General features: G+C 41.5%; 1 protein-coding gene across 17 annotated transcripts in view; it reads left to right on the forward strand.

Moving 5' to 3' along the window:
* Positions 1-18,789, forward strand: part of neo1a (neogenin 1a) — a 167,547-nt gene that overhangs the window by 32,348 nt on the left and 116,410 nt on the right. For 14 of the 17 annotated variants that reach the window (XM_079664393.1, XM_079664405.1, XM_079664396.1 and 11 more), the window contains exon 2: positions 5,248-5,396. The exons of the other annotated variants lie outside the window; for them this stretch is intronic. In XM_079664393.1, coding sequence (XP_079520519.1) covers positions 5,303-5,396 — 94 coding nt within the window. In that variant the 5' untranslated portion in view covers positions 5,248-5,302. The remainder of the gene's footprint in view (positions 1-5,247; positions 5,397-18,789) is intronic. 17 annotated transcript variants of the gene reach the window in all.

An 18,789-nucleotide genomic window follows, 5' to 3' on the forward strand; every position in this document is an offset into this window, starting at 1 on the left:
TTGCCCAGGGGGCTCCATAAATATCATTTCATCCTGCGGAGCCGCTGACACGTTGCAAAGGGGCTATGATAAATAATTCACTCCCTTGGTGCAGGGCAGGCAGACTCCCCTGCTTAGGAATTCAGAATGAGTGTGTGTATGTTAGGGTGGAGGGGCTGGTGGTGGTTGTGTGGGTGTTGGTGGGGGGTTGTCTAGTGAGGATAATACACACAGACATACACAGACCACTTATACTGCACACAAACACACAATTCACTTTATATGAAAAATTGAAATAGTTTACCAGTGGACTCCATCAGTCCTCAACTAGCCGACTTAAAGGTATTTTCTCACTCTTCCATTGATCTTGTGTCCTCCTATTTATACAGTGCCTCTGTCTTACCCTTGATTACTCAACATCCAACTGCCCACCCCTCCAAAGACCTGCTCTTTCTCTCTCCTCTCCCCTCTTCTTCCACTCCATCTTCCCGCATCGTTCAAAGCATGCTGAATTAGGCTGATCTGTGGTATTGGGCACGGACCATCACCTGCACTCAAAGTACTGGCTCCCTGATTTATTGATGATGCTGGGGATTATTAATGCCAATCGCCCCCCCTCTGCTTACTGAGCCGGCATGAGCGCCAACCCTCACAGTTATCTGAGGGCCGAGAGACGGAGAGAGGCAGACAGTGGAGGAGACGGTAAGTGGGCTTTTGTGGAAGCTTTGACTCAAGAGTGGGAAATCAACACCAGCCGGCGGCACACTGGTGTAAGTTGGAAAACAATGACACACTTTTCATTTTAGCTAGTTACATTTTTTGTTTTACTTCAGGGACATGTGAGATTGTGTGAGGGAATAGAAATGATTGATGAAGAAGGAAGGTAGCCACTGAAACTGCCTTTTCTGTCGGCAGTGCATGTATGCGTCATCATGCCTGTCTGTGCCCTATAGGGAGTTTTCGTTTGTACCTATGGATGCATCTGTTCCTGGCATTATTCTATCACTGTCTTGCCAGGAGCTTCTTATTCATGTAGTCACTTGCAAAGTTACGTAAGTAGTTGGTAAGAGTTGGCATTCCTCTACTGCAAACTTTTATTTTATTTTTTTAAATCAACTATCTCCCCAGTGTGGGAAGCCAATTGTACCAAGTCATATAATACCAGCTATAGTTTTTGCATATCTTACATATTAACTGCTAATCTACCTCTAAATCTTTTTGAACTACCTCTTTGACATTGAGTACCTTCTGACTCTCTTACTGGAAACTTTATGTTGTCTTTTTTATTTAAAGCTACTAAGTTCAATTTTGATTAGACTTGACAGGTGTTCTCTGATGAATCATCATTGCAATGCGTCCATTGCCTAATTAAACAGATGTTTTGTTGTGATTTCTGTACCGACTACCGAGCCTTGAAGCTAATGTTTTTATCCTGTTACGATAGCCATTGTTTTCTTAAGATCCTCCCTACTCTCTAGCCTAGCTACTTGTGCTAACAACAGTGTTCTCTTGTTATGTCTGAGGCTTGAATGGATCCTACTCCAATAACACACCCGCACTGCAGGGTTACTCACACCACAGCGGTGCTGTAAACAAGCAGCAGGAGGAACTGGCTTGCATTGTGGCTGCAGGAAGGCAGAGGCCACTAATGTTTAGCGACTCATCTTTACCCTCGGTTCTCCACCCATTCTAATGGATGCCAAGGAAAGAGAGGGAGTCTTGGATTTGATTAGCCTCAAGCTGCAGCGTCTAATTGCCCCTTCCACCAAAGCCATATTGAAATGATTTATTCATCATCAAGCTCCAAACAGTCCCTTGTAATAGGCTGCCAGAAAAAAGGATGCTCGATCCTTGCTCCCCTCTTGTGCTCTATTGTCTCTGTCATAGGAGAAGATAATGGCGTGATGTTTCTATGGCTAGCAGGATGTAGGCTGATGTTTACAGCAATAATAATGAAGGACATTAGTGTTGTTAAGCATTCGGTGTGTGTAAGAGGAAAGGCTATCCTGGCACAGTGGAGGGACACTGCCTCCTATGCTCTCTGTGCCTGCTCTGTGCTACTGTTGCATCTGTACAGATTGTGAAAAGCCTCAGACCATGTTAGATATACAGTTTTGTGTGTGTGTGTGTGTGTGTGTGTGTGTGTGTGTGTCTCTCTCTCTCTCTCTCTCTCTCTCTCCTCTCTCTCTCTCTCTCTCTCTCTCTCTCTCTCTTTCTCAGCATCTATGCATCAGTCTGCTCTTATCCCTTATCCAAGAACAAACCAGTGGGGCCACAAATGCTGTAAATCCCAAGCAGGTGAGCCTCTTACATAGTTAAATATGCCCTTTTTAAAGAACCCTTTCAGCTTAGCTTTTTATATTTAAGCCTGAACAGGCAATGGCGCTGATAATGGGTAAGAAGTGGTGGACAACAGAAGATTTGATTGGCCGGCAAGAATTTGATGCACCACATTTTTGAGCAATGTCTGTATATCAACTATGTCCACTCTTTGTAGTAAACTCAGCCTTTTCCTAAACCCCCCTGGACCCCCCTGGACGACAGTAAGTCACCTTGATGTCACACCAAAATCTCACTGCCCCTCAGAGTATCAGCTTAACACCTGAGCAAATCGGCTTTCAACAGAGTTATATTAATGTTATTGGCCACCGGCTAGCAGCAGGTTAAATATAGGATGCTGGTGGCGTTGGGGCTATTGAGGTGACCCTGTTACTATTCAAAGGGAAACAAGAACCCAAGCACGTTGGCTCAGTTGACTTGCTCAGAACTGGCTCGCATGTAGGCCAGTAGTGTGTTCTGTTGTCTGGCCACATGTAGTGTCACAGGGTTGGCTGGACGGTGGCTTTTCTATCCTGATGGCAGCACAACCCAAACAGTCTGCTCTGAAGGCCAGTGTGGAATGGAGTTCAGGGAAATGGCACTTTTATCATCTGCTGCTGTTTCTCTCCGACCCAGACACTGCCCTGTAGTCCAGATTAATGCTATTCCAGAGGCCTTGAGATAATCCTCAAAAAGGATTGTTCTAAGCCTTGACAAGGTAATATCGGCTAAACAGATTGCTCTGGTGCACAATCACAGTTACTGTAATGTTGCACTACAAATCTGGGTTTTATTGCATTAGAACATTATCCTTTTAACCTTCACAGGTCTAGCGATTGCATTTGTGGATTCAGTTTTATTCTTGGAAAACGTCACTAGCCATTTGTGTACTTTCCCATTCAGTGTGGCTTCCCGAATGAATGTGCGTAGAAAGAGCAGAGGATACGAGGGGTGATAAATGCTTATCAAATTGAAAGTGTCTCCCACCATCGCACTACTGCCTGGAAAGCCTCCATCATCACAGTCTTTGCTGCCAAGTTTAAAAATGCTTACAGAGGAAAGAGTGAAGGCTAGAGGGTGGTAAGAGATGGTGTCCTTTACCTTGAAATAATGAATTGTGTTATTACTGTGCTACTTTTTTTTTCTTACCTAGTAGGACATTTAATGCAAGGTTGGTTAATATATTTCAGAAATAAATCTTAATTCTCGTCTTTCCAAAGGCTGTTATAAGTCAACATACCTATCTACCTCTTTACTTTATGGGGATTGGCTTTGGAGGGAGGCCTGAATGAACGGGCTATCGCTGTTACCAACATATCGTTTTATTAAACGACTCGTAGAGCTATTGATACTAGCTACTTTCATAGAAAAACAGTTGGCCACATAATAATTCAGAAATTCTGGCTTACTCTTTCTTCTCCAATGTTTACTACCAAAGCTTCAAATAAGTTAATACTCAACAGAAGTCCTTGTTAAGCAAGCCCACGTCTTACTATTTATCCAACGTCATTTAATCCCTCTGAAATCTGGTTGAAAGTAGTATTATTGATATGGGCTTGTTAAAAATAAATTATTTCCATTTTTGGTGATCAATATGCTCTTTTTAACGTGATAACATATATCATTAAATCATGGCAAACGGACCATTGCGACATTCAGGTGCGGTCTAAAGGCCGCTACACACCAACCTGAGACCAAAGAGAGCGTACCGAAGGCGTCCCGACTTTTACGTCCGCTACGTCGCCTGCGTCGGCTACGCCTATACCGCCCGCCTACGCCGCCCGCCTACGAACACACCGCAAAGAATTCAGTAGACGAGTGGCAATAACTGTCCTTACCAGCAGGCAGCGGTAGTGTGTATTCGTCAGTCAAAAGAGGCAACAACCGGAATACAGACTATACACCAAGAGAAGAAGAACAGGCTGCATGATATAAACAAACAACAAATACAGTTGCAAGAAAAAGTATGTGAACCCTTTGGAATTACCTGGATTTCTGCATAAGTTGGTCATAAAATGTGTTCTGATCTGCACGTTTGAAGTTTGCAAAAGAGCACCTGGATGTTCCACAGCACTACTGGCAAAATATTCTGTGGACAGATGAAACCAAAGTTTGGTTGAGGTTATTGCTGCCAAAGAAGGGTCAACCAGTTATTAAATCCAAGGGTTCACATACTTTTTCCACCCTGCACTGTGAATGTTTACATGGTGTGTTCAATAAAAACATAAAAACATATAATTGTTTGTGTGGTTTTAGCTTAAGCAGACTGTGTTTGTCTATTGTTGTGACTTAGATGAAGATCAGAATACATTTTATGACCAATTTATGCAGAAATCCAGGTAGTTCCAAAGGGTTCACATACTTTTTCTTGCAACTGTAGGTTGCCCGACTGCCTCTGACGGTCTCTGACTCCCAAAATCGGGTTGATGTGTCAGGGCCTTAAGAGTTTCCTGCTACTTAAAAATGACTGATAACAGCCTGGGAAATGAGAAAATGAACGGTTTGACATAGACCATGAAATGTCCACTTAATGCAAGCCATTTATTTATGTGTGATTAGTGTCAGCTTTTTACATGCCGGTTTTATTTTGCTTGAAATAGGCACAGAGAGATAAGGGCCAAATTGATTCTGAACGAGACATATCGGCTGGTTAATGAATCTGGTTAATTGACTGTGTAAGGGGGTGCCATAACAGACAGACAGTCAGCAGCAGCAGCAGCCTGCAAAATCCAGCCAGCTCATCTGGGATAACGTCACACTGCTCTTATTGATTCTCATCTTTTCTTAATGGCACTACACCATAAACATTATTGTAAGCAGAAAAGGATTATGACCAGGATCAGTCATTAGTGCTCTATCATGGGCATTTGGACGTCTTCACTACCTTGTAAAGTGATTACCCTCCTCGCTGTGTGTGTGTGTGTGTGTGTGTGTGTGTGTGTGTTTAAGGGTCCCATTGGGTTTTGCAACCCCCTCCTTCCCTCTGGGACTTTAATTGACAGCTATGTGTGACGGGTGGAGACAAAGAATTTCCCCAAAAGAGATTGTGGACTTCTCAGCCCAGGAGACTCCTCCATTCGGCAGCTCCGTCCTTACAGGTGAGGGTGCTAGAGAATCTAAAGAGATTTTGGTTTCAGCATCACAGGAAATGAAATGAAGAGCTTCCGATGCGCAGGGACAAAGAAATCCATGATCCCTGTTCTTAAGCACAAATACACCCACTCGCACAGCTTGTACAAACAGCGTCGGAGGCATCTCCCTGGATATTGGCAGGCCTCTCCAGGAGCTGTCTCTTCCTCACAGCTCTTCTTCAGATCATCGCCACCTCATGGAGGAGATTTTATAACCCTTGTGATTCTCTTGATCTCCAACTACCCACTGAGTTACAGAACAATCCTTCCTGCACTATCCCTAATCCTCTTTGTTCTTTGTTTGGTTTTCTGCTAGTAGATTTATTCCGCTCTGTCTTATTCCAAATATCTGCTAGCCTTTTCATTTCTAGTGTACTAGATTCTAACTCATTCCTTTTCTCCCATTCCCTGCCACCTTGCTTGCTCCAGCTCAATAAGCAAACAAACCCACTTCCTCTTGACACTAGTCTCCGTCGCGGTGATTTGCTTTGCTTGTCACGTCGAATATTGAGCGACATTGTGGCCCCTGTCAACAAAAGGAAGGCCCCGGAAGCCAGAGAGGCTGCGTTATTTGTGCGTAGGGTGGATTATCTCCCCCACACGCCATTCTGCCTTTTCTCATTGTCTGGCTTGTAACAGGCATGCAACATGCCGATGCCAGGACGGCTCCCTTGTGGCATACACAATGCACAATGCCTGCCATGCTTTACCCAACTCACTTTGGTAAAACTGGTTATTAGACACATGGCGTTCTTATACCCTGTTCTACATGTTCTAGACATGCTCCCTACTATCCCTTTCTCACTCCTCTGGACAATGTCCAACACCATCTTTTTGATTGATCATTGGGTGGAGAGGGTGCCTGCAAATGTTTCATATAGTGACCTTTTTTGGAATACTGTCAAGGATGTAAAGCCACTGAACATATGTTCCTGTGTTACAGAGCCCACCATTTCTTCATGCTGTGATTATTGCATGGTTTGTACATGGCTATGTCTGTCTCTGCCTGTGTTCTGAATTCAGCACACGTAGTTTTATGTCTGAATGCCTACATGTCTGTGTTTGTATGCATAATGTTGCCTCTCAGTCAGACAGACAGTTTTCAAAGAGAGCATTCAAGCTGTGGAAAGACAAAGAACACACCCAGGTAAAAGATTTTGAAAAAAAGAGATTAGGTCTTGGCTGAAGCGAGGAAAGACCACCAGCCCACCCATCCTCCACCGCTCTTGATTATACCCCGCTGAGCCGCTGTTGGATATTGTAATCAATGGCGCAGCAGGTGCTTTAACCCTCATTGACACAGGTAGAGTTGCCTGTACACACAAGGCTATGTGCAATTCGCTTTCAGACGTGACTCTTTTGGACACAGAAATTAGACTAGCACACTAGTGCTGCCACCATACAATCTTCTTTTTTTTAGAGCGAATAATGAGATGCAAATGATCATGCTTGGGGAATAGGGGACCCCAAGCCACAAAATAGGGTTTTGGGGGGGAAGGGATGTGACACATGTGTATGCACTGTGGGACATTCTTAGTTGGTAAATCCGGCAGACAAACAGATTTCACGGCAGGGAACAGCATGGCGTGTCAAAGGTGTCGTGCCAAAATGGGATATCACACTAGTCTGTTAGTGGAAAAGAGGGGAGACACATGGACACTGGTTGTTTTCCACACTTACAACATGAGACGTGGATGGGCCACTGCTTTCCTTATAGTATTGAGGATGTGGAGATCCAGGAAGAGCTTTGAAAGCCTTGGTAGTCACCATCTTTACGTGTTCATGACACTAGCTGCAGGCAAACATGTTGTTCAAGTAGGCTATTGGCTTTTTTGATGGCTTCTTCATATGAAGTAGTGGGTGATACAAATGGAAAAAGGGTAGCAGGTAAGGCAAAACGCCATAGAAGCACAATGTTTGAAGCATGAATGTAAAATGTTTGAAGGCAGGCACTTTGCATTTGAGTGTTCAGCGTTTCCCATACATGGATTTATTTGTGGCAGCCTGCCACAATATCAACATTGACTGCCATATATTGATGTTTTACTTTCATACTATTTAAAAGGGTACAATTGTATATCCTTGTAGAGCTGAGCGCAGTTCATTGATTTGCTCCATCACTCTCTCCCTTTCTCTAAAAAATGCATTGACAACGGACCAGTTTGTGGGAGGCCCCCCTCTCAGTTCACCTCTGCATAAAACATTTTACCAGACACACAAATACCAATCGTGAATAATAGCCGATCGATCGATCTCTGCCGATCGATCGGTGCTCTCTATAAATGCCGATCGGGAGAGCTGATCACATGACGTAAAATACATAACACTTTTCTCTGTTCGCGGCAAAACAAGCTCGCCAGTCTGGCAGCATTTTAAGATGTCCGAAAGCGACAATAAAATAGCGGTATGCAACGTGTGTGAAGCAGAAATCCTGCAGCTCCGCCCGCTGTGACAGACCGGTGAGCGGAGCAAAACACACACTAAGAGTTAGACCTAACACAATTAGCTATTTTATCTACCTCTGGAACAAGCTAAACTACTTATAAATATGTTTATTCTTCATTGTCGGGTCACTCATTACTGGATCAGTGAGCTGCATGAGATACTCACAGGCTGTCAGGAGAGAGAGAGAGGGGGAGAGAGAGGCTCCGTTATTTCTCCCGTGTTATTATCCAAAGTTAATGTAAACTTGAATAATGTACTTCATTTGAATGTAATAATTATGTTGGTTGTTGTTTGTGGAAGCTCCAGTGAATGAGCCTCGTTAACTGAGTTTTAAACATCACTTTAAATGGAAGATCCCCATAGCCCACTCCATCGGATCGGCGATCGGTATTGACCGATACTGATTACGGAGATCGGCCCCAAAATTGGCGATTGGAGCATCCCTAGATCTTACTAATGGTTAGTATCATGAGCATCACTGCACATATGTCAACAATTGATGCATTTAAGTTAACTCGGCTGAGTGAGTCTGACACTAAACCCACTGGTCAGCTACCACCACAAATACAATTTTATTTTGTGGGTAATATTGATGTTCATAAGATAAAACACATAACAAATATGCATTTATGCATTCTCTCAATGTAAAAAACCCTCTTTGTTTCCCCAAGTTTATACACACTGACATATTACTGTAGGTTGCGCAGACTTTCAAGTTAACTTGGTCTAATCTTCTAGACAATGGCTGTAATGGTGCGACAGGGCCTTTGACTTTTAGTGTCACCCATCGTCATGCATGCGTAGAAACAGGCTGGCAGCTTGGTGGTTTGGGACCTTCTGCAGTGGCAGACGGTGAATTCAGGGGATGAACTGTGGCATGTTATTTCCTCCATAATCATCTGATGGACACCAAAAGGCCCCCTACCATCCTTGCAGATATTTGCCATAATTTTGCATGTAAACCATTGAACTCTGCCATGTTGACATTTTGACAGCAGCATCTGAAGATCTTTAATGAGATTAAACCAAGCGACAAACTCTGGGGAAGAGCCGGGACGCCAATACGGAAGTGCTACATACTGCAGTTCATATATTGACCGATAGGCGATGGCTGCAGAAAGGAGCAATTTCCATAGACCCCCATGTTAAAATGCCCAATTTTACAGCAGAAAAAAACATGTTTCTACCCCTGGCTCCATACATTTTATTATCGATATAGTTAGATTCCACCTTCATGATTATGAATCTGTGAGTGAATTGTTTTCTAACACGACCCTTTTATTTATATTAGGTCTTAAAGTTTTTGCATAAATTAGGGTGTGGTGACATTGAGTGATGGCTCTGTGAAGTGACTGCTGCTGCTAGCTTCTTGTCTCTGCTAGCTGCTCCGTGAAGCTAGCTACAGGGACTCTGCCTCGTCAGTTCATCCAGGAAACACAACTTGAAGCCGACCGTGTTTGTTTGTTCTTCATGCTTATATATTGGACTATTGTGACTCGCTCTACGGTTAAAACAGACGGTGCCTGAATGCGGTTTTGCGGTAAGTGAAATTCGAGTGCTTTATTTATGTGTTAATGATTTTAATCGACGTAATGAATGTTAAGGCTAAGCGAGTGGTAGCTACATCGGTGCTAACGATGCTAATCGTAGCCTCCAAGTTAAAACCATAGACTGTGTATATAAGGGTTAAAACGAAATAGAGAAGTGTTAAGCGTTAAGTGGGATAATACTGTACAACAAACAGCTTCTGTTTGAGGTTGATAAAATAAGGTCATCCTTGTAACTTAGAGATATTTTATTATATAGGTAGGAACTGGATGCATCACTAAGGTTAATTTAAATTGGCTATGCTCAAGTATGTAGACAAGCTAATGTCAAAGTAGTGTATGTGAAATCAACCTCACAATAAGATGTGTGTATATTACAATTATTAATGTCATATTTCAAGATGATTACTTAGATATTACAATATTGTTGGTTGAGCTGGAGTTCATTGTTGAGCTTACACGTTAACGTTAGTCATCTGAAGAACAAACCCAAACCTTGTTGTTTTTATGAATTGCACTACCAAATTGGTATCAAATAAACAGCAAGCATTGGTAACACAACTTCCAAAGTTACAGTAAAATAAAAAGGACCCTGACTCGGACAATACACAATCCAACATGTTCAACAGTAGAGAATCAGTTATATTGTTTGTACACATGTTACTTTACATATATATCTGTTTGTTTAAGGTGTCCAGGTGATGCAGACAGGTTGGACCAGAGAGTGAGAGACAGAACTGGACTCCTCACAGCAGTGAACTTCAGCTCAGGTACAAAGACTCTTTTTTTTCATACTGTACAAAGAATCAAGTAAGATATTTGTTTAAATTAATGAAGTATTGACTTTAATACACTGATATACATTCCATTAAACAATACTAGATCAACTACACATCAGTGAAGTTGAGGGGTGCAAAAAGTTACATTTAGATATTAACAAGCACTATGATTTTGTCTGCTTTGAAGGCAAAGATATTTAACACATAGTGAGAACTGCTACTATTTATCTCTCAATATTCTCTGTAAAAAAAGTGGTAAACGTTATTATTTCAGTGAGACAACAGAGCAAGCTTCTACAGTTGCATTACATTTTGATAACAGTTAAATATTATTTTGATAATAACACATATTTCAATGTTGATGAACTTCATACTGTTCATTCATAATCTGATTGTCTTTGTAGCTCACTGTTGAAATAAAAAAAAACATTACAATTAGGGATGTCCGGATCACCTTTTTTTGCTTCCGATCATTTGATTTTGACAATTTGCCGATACCGATTTTTCCCGATCCGATCTTTATGCAATGCATTAAGAGGAAAAAAAGCATTCAAGTTGTCCCTTAAGGTTATTTTTTTATTTAAATTGGATATTCTATCCAACATGGATATAGCTTCTTTTTTTCACAGCAGCATTGGATCAGTTCAGTTGTGCAGCATTGGATCAAAACAAAAATAAAGCTTATCAGTACTTGTTAGCTTACTGCTACAATTAGACACTGCACCCTGCCCACTCTGTTGCCAGATTTGAGAGAAATAAGCAACCAGGTCTATGAAAACAAGCCTCAAAGAAGCAACACATACATGATGTTCTGTAATTTGAAACCAAAACTAAGGCCTCAGGATGACTTTAAGACTTGAACATGGTCATTTTTGTTCTGTAACATTGAATACAACATTTAAAAAAAGTATAAAAAAAAAGAAAAAAAGAATCCCGATCCCCGATTTTTTTCTCCCGATTCCGATCTTTTGAAAATCACGTGATCGTCTCCGATCCCCGATCACGTGATCGGATCGGGACATCTATAATTACAATTACAAAATAATGATATCTACAGCCCCTAAACACACAAACACACCACTTTCATAAATAACACACTTGTTCTGCAATAATATGTTTTATGTTTCCTGTCATTTTTGTTAGGAAAGGACATGCCTGAAAGAAACAGCATGTTCTCCTTCTCTGAGGGTCAAGAAGAGCATCCAAGAGGAACATTAACAGCTGATGTTATGAGATTTTAAGACCAGTACACTAAGAAACTACTTTTATTGTAAAAACAGTCAGCTGATCAAATGCACCTATTTCCACATCTACACTCCATCAGCTGATTATTTCTATTTGCCTCGCTTTATGAGCTTCACATCACTTGTGCCTTGTACCGCAGACTTTGCAACGTCACAAATAAATGGGGCCAATCTTCAGTCAGATGTGAATGTGTAATCTAACATTTTCAATAAGAATAATGGACGAAAGGAGTGCAAATACAAATACAATTTATTGAAATGTGAACCAAAAGTTAATCAAATGTTTTAAATAAAACGCACATATGGACAGAAGGTGTAAAACTATTAAATGTATAAGTAAACACATTTAGTCAAATAAAGTGACAGACTAGGCCTGTGCAGTTGGTATCAGCTTTGCCCAGCATGGGCTCCTCCATCAGGCCTGGAACTCCTCACAGAGGAAAGACCCTCAGTCCTCTCCAAACCAACAGACAGGACGTCCATCACACGGAGGTTTCTCCCTGAAGTCTCTGCAGCTTTCTGGACACCACGCTGTCTCAATCCGTCCACACTGAATATGAGAGGGGGAAAATGAAAATAACAAATGCTTGAGACAATAAGAAACATAAAGTTGACTGTTGAGTTGCTCATTTTTTTTTAGATTGTCAATACTATTACTGTATAACTAATATATCAGGTTAAGAGGCACATTCAAATAAAGATTGGTCTTTAAATACATGTTGTCTTTTGAATTGTTTGTCTAAAGTCAAGGATCTAGAACTGGTACTTAGTTTTAATGATACAGTCTGGTTATTATGCTGTTTGGAGGAGGCCTCACAGGTAAGAGCACTAAATAGCTACCATCACATGTACCTTAGCTTGACTTAAATGTATTAAACGAATAATTAAGTGATATCAAAATATAAATAACTAATGTCATGCAAACATATTAATATTTGCTTGATTCCATTGTTGAATTTAGCACAATTACATACACACGTTAAGGGATTTTAAGATTCTGAAGTATTATGCTAAAAACTCAATAACTTAGATTATTATTTATAGTTTTGCTGAATAGTTTCATGCCTGCTTACCTTAGAAACGTATTCGTATTCAGTGTCGAGCCGTTAGTGGCCGACTCCCCCTACTAAGGGCTTCTCGGCAACTCTGCAGAATCCTATGGGTGACGTCACGGACCCTACGTCCATTTATATATACAGTCTGGATTAAACATGCTGCTGATTTTGCATGACTTTAGGAATCCAAACTATAACATATAAGTACCCTGTATCAAGATTGATGCAAAACAAGTGCAATTTGACCTTTTTAGAGAGATTTAGACAGAAAAAAACACACTATTGGGTGGATTTGGGTGGATTTGCCGTTTCTCTGGAACCCATTGGTCGATTTTGGTGATTGACATCTCTTTTGAACCGTTAGAGCCAATAGAATCGAAGGGGAAGTTCCACATACACACACGTTACCATTGAGGAGTGAGAGTGACTCACACGCAGTCGAAAGCTATGTTACGCTATGAAAACTGAAACCTAGGCTCAAACTAGTAAATATGAAGATGGACGTATACACATTGGATTAACCATTGGATTAACCTTCAGCAGCGTTTTTATCGTTTTAATGTCATTGAACACAACTTTTGATCAGAAACAGCAAAAGGTAAGACAAATTGGCCGTGTTTGCTCCGTAAAGCTCTATGTTGTGATGTCTGTGTTTGCTTCCCCTGTTGCGAGTTCTGATCGCTCAGTGATGATACTTATATTTCTGGAATCTGTGGAATCTCAGCCTGCTAATCGATATCTTGTTTGTGCAGATCCGTATATGTATAAGGGTCTTTATACATAGAGTTCAGTGCTAAGTGTGTTAGCATTTTTTCGCTCAAGGCCGATTTAGACGCTTCTTGTGAGACTTGTGTTTTGTTTCGGTAAAAATGGTTCGTATCGTCAGTTAGCTGAGTTTCTTCCCGTTAAGTGGGTATGACACATTAATAGGTTTTATAATAGGGATGTCAGTCGTTTAAAAATATTTAATCGCATGATTGTCCATAGTTAATCGCGATTAATCGTGTGTGTGTGTGTGTGTGTGTGTGTGTGTGTGTGTGTGTGTGTGTGTGTGTGTGTGTGTGTAAAATGCCCCTCCTCTGTTTTCATAACTGTCAAAGCATGAGACTGAAGTTCCCACTGTGGGTCAAAAATAATGCGCTGTGACCCCGAGGTAACTGTCATTACTGAGTGAAGTCCAATAGTCTCCGGTGAGTCTTTCTTAAATCCTCCTCTACTTTCGCCTTTTGGACTTCATACAAGTTGTGTATTTTCGACACAGTGGTGGCTCTGGAAGGCGATTCATACGTGCAGTCGTTGGATGCGACCCGAATTATATCACGCAGCCCCTCGTCCTCCACAATGTTAATTGACCTGCAAGCTGTCGCCACCCATTTAGCGATCTTTGTTGAAAGTTTGCTGCTCGTAGACGTGTCCAGGCGTCTCCTCCGCACACTTTCAAGTGTGTTCTGCTGCAAGCGGGCGGCAGGAGCGGGGCTGTCCACATCAGCAGTGTGCTTGGATTGTGTCTATGGTATTTTAAACTCGATGTGTTCTGAAACTACGGGGCGGCCGAGGACAAAAAATGCACATGCGTTAATTGCGTTAAAATAATTAGTTTTTTTATTAACGCGTTAATTTGACAGCCCTAGTTTTTAAAGAAGCCTTGAGACACAGTTTGGTGAGGAAAAAAAACAGGTTAACAGGTTAAACCAGACTGGGATGTCAAGAGTAATTGAAAATAGACTCACACGCACACACTGTGACTCTGTGACCATACATTTTGGACACATACAATTGCAACATGTGGCAATTTGTCATACATTTTTTCAGCTTTATTTAAGGGGAACAGAGGAGGGTCCCATGGGGCTGAAAATATAGCACAGGATTCAGGACATTTATCTTCATACTGAATGACAAAGAGTGTTTGTTTGGCTTCATAGACAGAATGAGATCCGGCTTTTTTATGCCAATGTAATACTCGTAGTTGGCCATTGTGTTCTGAGCTACTAAAATATATGTGTTCTAATTCATGTTGATTATCAGAGTATCTAGTGGTGTGGGTGAATGTTTGAGATGAGCTCAGTCGAGAGCTTGCTGTGGCTTTTGTTAGCTGAGCTTGTTGCAGAGCCAATTTGAACCCTTACAGTGAAGCAGTAGCTCCCATGTTTGCTTTATATCACATCTGTTGCGTTGCTTCTGTTCTTCAAATGTGAGAAATGTGTACATATGTATGGCTTTCTGCGTGCTTTGGCTTGTTGCGTGTTTGCGAGGTGAAAAGTGAAAAGTGAAAAAGACTTGGAGACTGGGAAAGAGTTTCTCAGTCTCTATTCCAACCACCTCCCTCCAATTTATAGCTCTTGGAAAGAGATCTGTCTGACTACAGGCCTGTAATTAAAGTTGAGAAAAAAAACCTCTTCAAATGCCCTCGAGTTTTTTTCTTCCCTTCCTTTTTTTGGAAGACTTGAGGGAAGAACAAGCTTTTCCCATCTACTTGTCGCACTACTCCCCCGATGAATGTCATGAATACTTCAGACTCATCCTCCAGAGATCATTTTCAGCACATATTGAACAACATGAACTAAAAGTTATTATTTGCTTTTAGGTGGGATTTTGTTCATCCAAAGAAAAACATTGTTAAATGCCATCAGTTATTCAGACTGAAAGGTATTTAACATGCATGTAGCCGTTTGTGTCATTTCCATGTTGGCCACATACCACTACACAATATGGACTGACATTTAGCCCTGTTGATTGATCTGAAATGATGGTCTGACTGGCTTTTACGTTCAAATTTGACGGCAAATCAATTCCTCCATCAATAACCTCTGTACGAAAACCCTGCGGCTCCTGAGCTACAGCTTGCAGGTCTTTGAGTTCACGAATAAATCAGTGGTCTGGTCCTTTGAGACCCATATATATTTTCCTGAATTCTTTGAGTTTATTTGCTGAGATCTGTGTGATGTTTGAAAAGCATTTTTACATGCTCCATATTTGAAGTTATTTAAAAATGGATAGTTATGACTATCATTTTATAGGCTGATATGTAATAGAGTGTAATATTTTTTTCTATGAAGTGACCATTAAAAGAATATACAGCCTCAAACAAATATCACACCAACAGCTTTCCACTCACTTCCTTCAAAAGACAAGGGAGGTACCCGCGGGTACCCGACCCGATGCAGGACTCTGAAGGGAGGTGTGCAATTAGGAGATTGTGCTGTAGCAAGCAGACAGAACACTTTTTGTGTTATAATGCTTGTTAGCATAGTCATATGTGTATCCGTGTGTCTGAAACCTCATGAATGGTGAAAAAATACATACCCAAATATTTGCATAATATTAGAGACATGCATTCTGTTTAAACTAGCTTTTTTTTGTTATCATGTTATTTTATGAACATTTGCTATTGGATAAAAAGGCTTGGCTCGTCAAATTAGTTAATCAGGGACTTTTTGTGTGTGTCACTTAACCTAAATTCGCTCTTTGCTGAACATTGGCCTCCTTTTTTCACTGACCTGACATTGCCACATGGGAACAAAAGCACATTGACGAGTTCTTTCTGCGGTCTGCTGAATCCAGAGATCCAGCAGCAATGCTATGGGAGCAGGTAACCAGTTTGTCTTTAAGGAAAAGCTTAATATCATCTACAATTTATTTTTAATTTCACTGAGGGTCCATTTAATAAAATTACAGTTAACATGTTCAAAGACATTGTATCAACATGAGATTCCCTTTATCCTTCTGACCTGAAATGTTCAAGTCCAGCTGAAAAGTGTTCACAAAGAAGCACTAATGGGAAGGAAACGGTTAAAAGCTGCTGATGGAGGCAGCGTTTAGCCTGCAATGGTGGACCTACGCAGCCAGTCGACTGAAGCGGGACCAGCCCAGCCACTGAGCCGAGCTGGAAGGCTGCCAGGAGCGCCCCACGCTGCAGACAATACCCACCTGTGTTAGGCAGAGGAGGGGGTTGGTGTGAGACCTGTGTGTGTGTGTGTGTGTGTGTGTGTGTGTGTGTGTGTGTGTGCACGGAGCTAGTGATTTTGCGCTCAAACATAGAGAGTGTGGCTCCTCCTACCCCCTCCCCTCCCTCTTGGTCCTCTAGCTCTCCAAATGTCTATCAACAGGCTCCAGCTCTTGTTTTGCTCATTGTGTTGGACGCTACTGTTTGAAAGCAAACTCAAAGAGGAACATTTAAACTCTGTTTTTTCTTTAGGGTCTTTTGGTTACTTGTGCATGGCCGTTCAAAGGACACCCCTAGCACAAATGCCAAAAAAAAACAGTTGGATCCCGGCGACCCCTCCGCAAACGTGCCGGAGGCTAGTGGGGTGGAGGGAGGGAGTTGATGGGGTCCCTAGGGGTCTTTGCTCTCTGGTTACTGCAAAGAGGCTGCTACTGCCAGAGGGTCTCCATGGCAACGCTATTTGATTCCTACAACAATGGCGGTCCCCCCCCCCCACACACACACACACACACACACACACACACACACACACACACACACACACACACACACACACACACACACACCACTCCTCCTCCTCCTCTGAGCTGCACACACACTTCCAAACGGGGCCTGTGTGATTGGAAGATTACATCGGGCATCACTACACAGTGGGTGCCGTCGCTGATTTAAAAGGGACCATGCGAAACAAAAGCTAATCTATATGTAATTAAAATGTTGTTGGTAAATTAATTTAAATCATCATTAATACTATTATATTATAAATCCTCATTATCATTATACATGTATACCCCACAATGACATTAACACAAATGAGACCATGTATGGATTCAGATGTTGTTTTTCACGGATTTACTGTGAATGAAAGATTAGCATTTTCTTTTTAAAACGTAATGTAAATAAATAGGACATCTAACAGATGTCAACTGTATACAAAACATCGCAACCTCTTGTACATGACATATCAACAACCTAACAAAGATTTATTGTACAACAGTGAGGCGGTTAACAAAGCTCTCACTGGCAGAATAAGAGCCAAACAATACTCTGTACAGTGCATTTCTGGGCATCAAAGGATTTAAAAACAGTTACTAAACGAGATGTGTTGTTTATTTTTCATGGAAAATGTCTCTGGAAAATCTCAAATGTAAATGTTTTTTGTATCCCTTCAGATAAAACAAAAGGGTTATTTTTGGCAGCTCTGTTGTGATGCTGATTGGAGTATGAAGCTTAATCACACACTAAACCCTTGAACACTCACAACACACCGCTTGTTACATGTTAGCCTGCTTGGGATCAGAGAGAGACGGAGAGCATCTCTTTGCACATGTTGCATCAGACTCTTAACAGACAGTTGCTACACCGACAGTGTAAATGTTTGTTGGTGGATATTGCTGCTGGAAAGAAGATGTCAAGAGACATGAAGTCTGTGGTTTAGAAAGACCGTGTGTCTCAGAGTAGAGAGCATAGAGGAAAAGTAGACTTGGCTTGTTACTAGTGTAAGACAGCGTATGTACTGCAATCATTTCTCACTTTAAGAATGAACTGTCTGCCGTGTGTGTGTTTGTCTCCGGTGCTTTGCATGCTTTACTGTTAAGGGCCATGTTAGGGCTGCTGAGGGATTAACACCAGTGTGCCTGAGCACAGTCAGTAGTATTCCTCACAGAAGCACAGTTTCAGTACCCAATTTGGACATCATTTACGACCATATTTTGAAAGACAAGCATTACAAAGTTGATTTCTTGTACTGTTCCAGTTTTCAAACAGCTGATAAAGCAGTGTTTGAAGTCTAAATCCCTTCCAGGTGTCCACAATCATTTACATGACATGTCTACTAACTACTTGTTAGATGTTTCTCCCTTGTGAGCTGATAAAACATAATTGCAAGTGGTAATTTGCTCTCAGAAAATGGGACGAACAACTAATTTGTAAAATTGGACTGCTGTGAAAATCAATATGAAAATCCCTTGTATGCTAAACAGAAAATAATACTGCCATATGTTCGCCACACATCCTTTGCTGTGCCCAGCGCCTCGCTCCAGGGTGCAGGCAGGAAATGCCATTTTGGCCTCAGAGGGCCAGTGAGATCATTGGCTGCGCCCCCAGGGTGTGGACACATGGTCCCAGCCCGCCTCATTCTCCTGTCCGTCCTTTGTCCTCCTGCTGATGGGACAGGCTGTCAGAAACTCTTTTTAACCTTTTCATCAAGCCTTTTTAGGGTTGATGCCCTTCATTTGATAGCACTTTCTTCCAAATTTCAAAGAATAAATGCTACAGGTTAGCAGTATGATGTCAGACATGAATACAATACACATGTGGGTAATGTGGAAAGGAAAAGTAACAAAGA

This window comes from Notothenia rossii (genome assembly GCF_949606895.1).
Source record: "Notothenia rossii genome assembly, chromosome: 2".
Classification (NCBI taxonomy): Eukaryota; Metazoa; Chordata; class Actinopteri; order Perciformes; family Nototheniidae; genus Notothenia; species Notothenia rossii.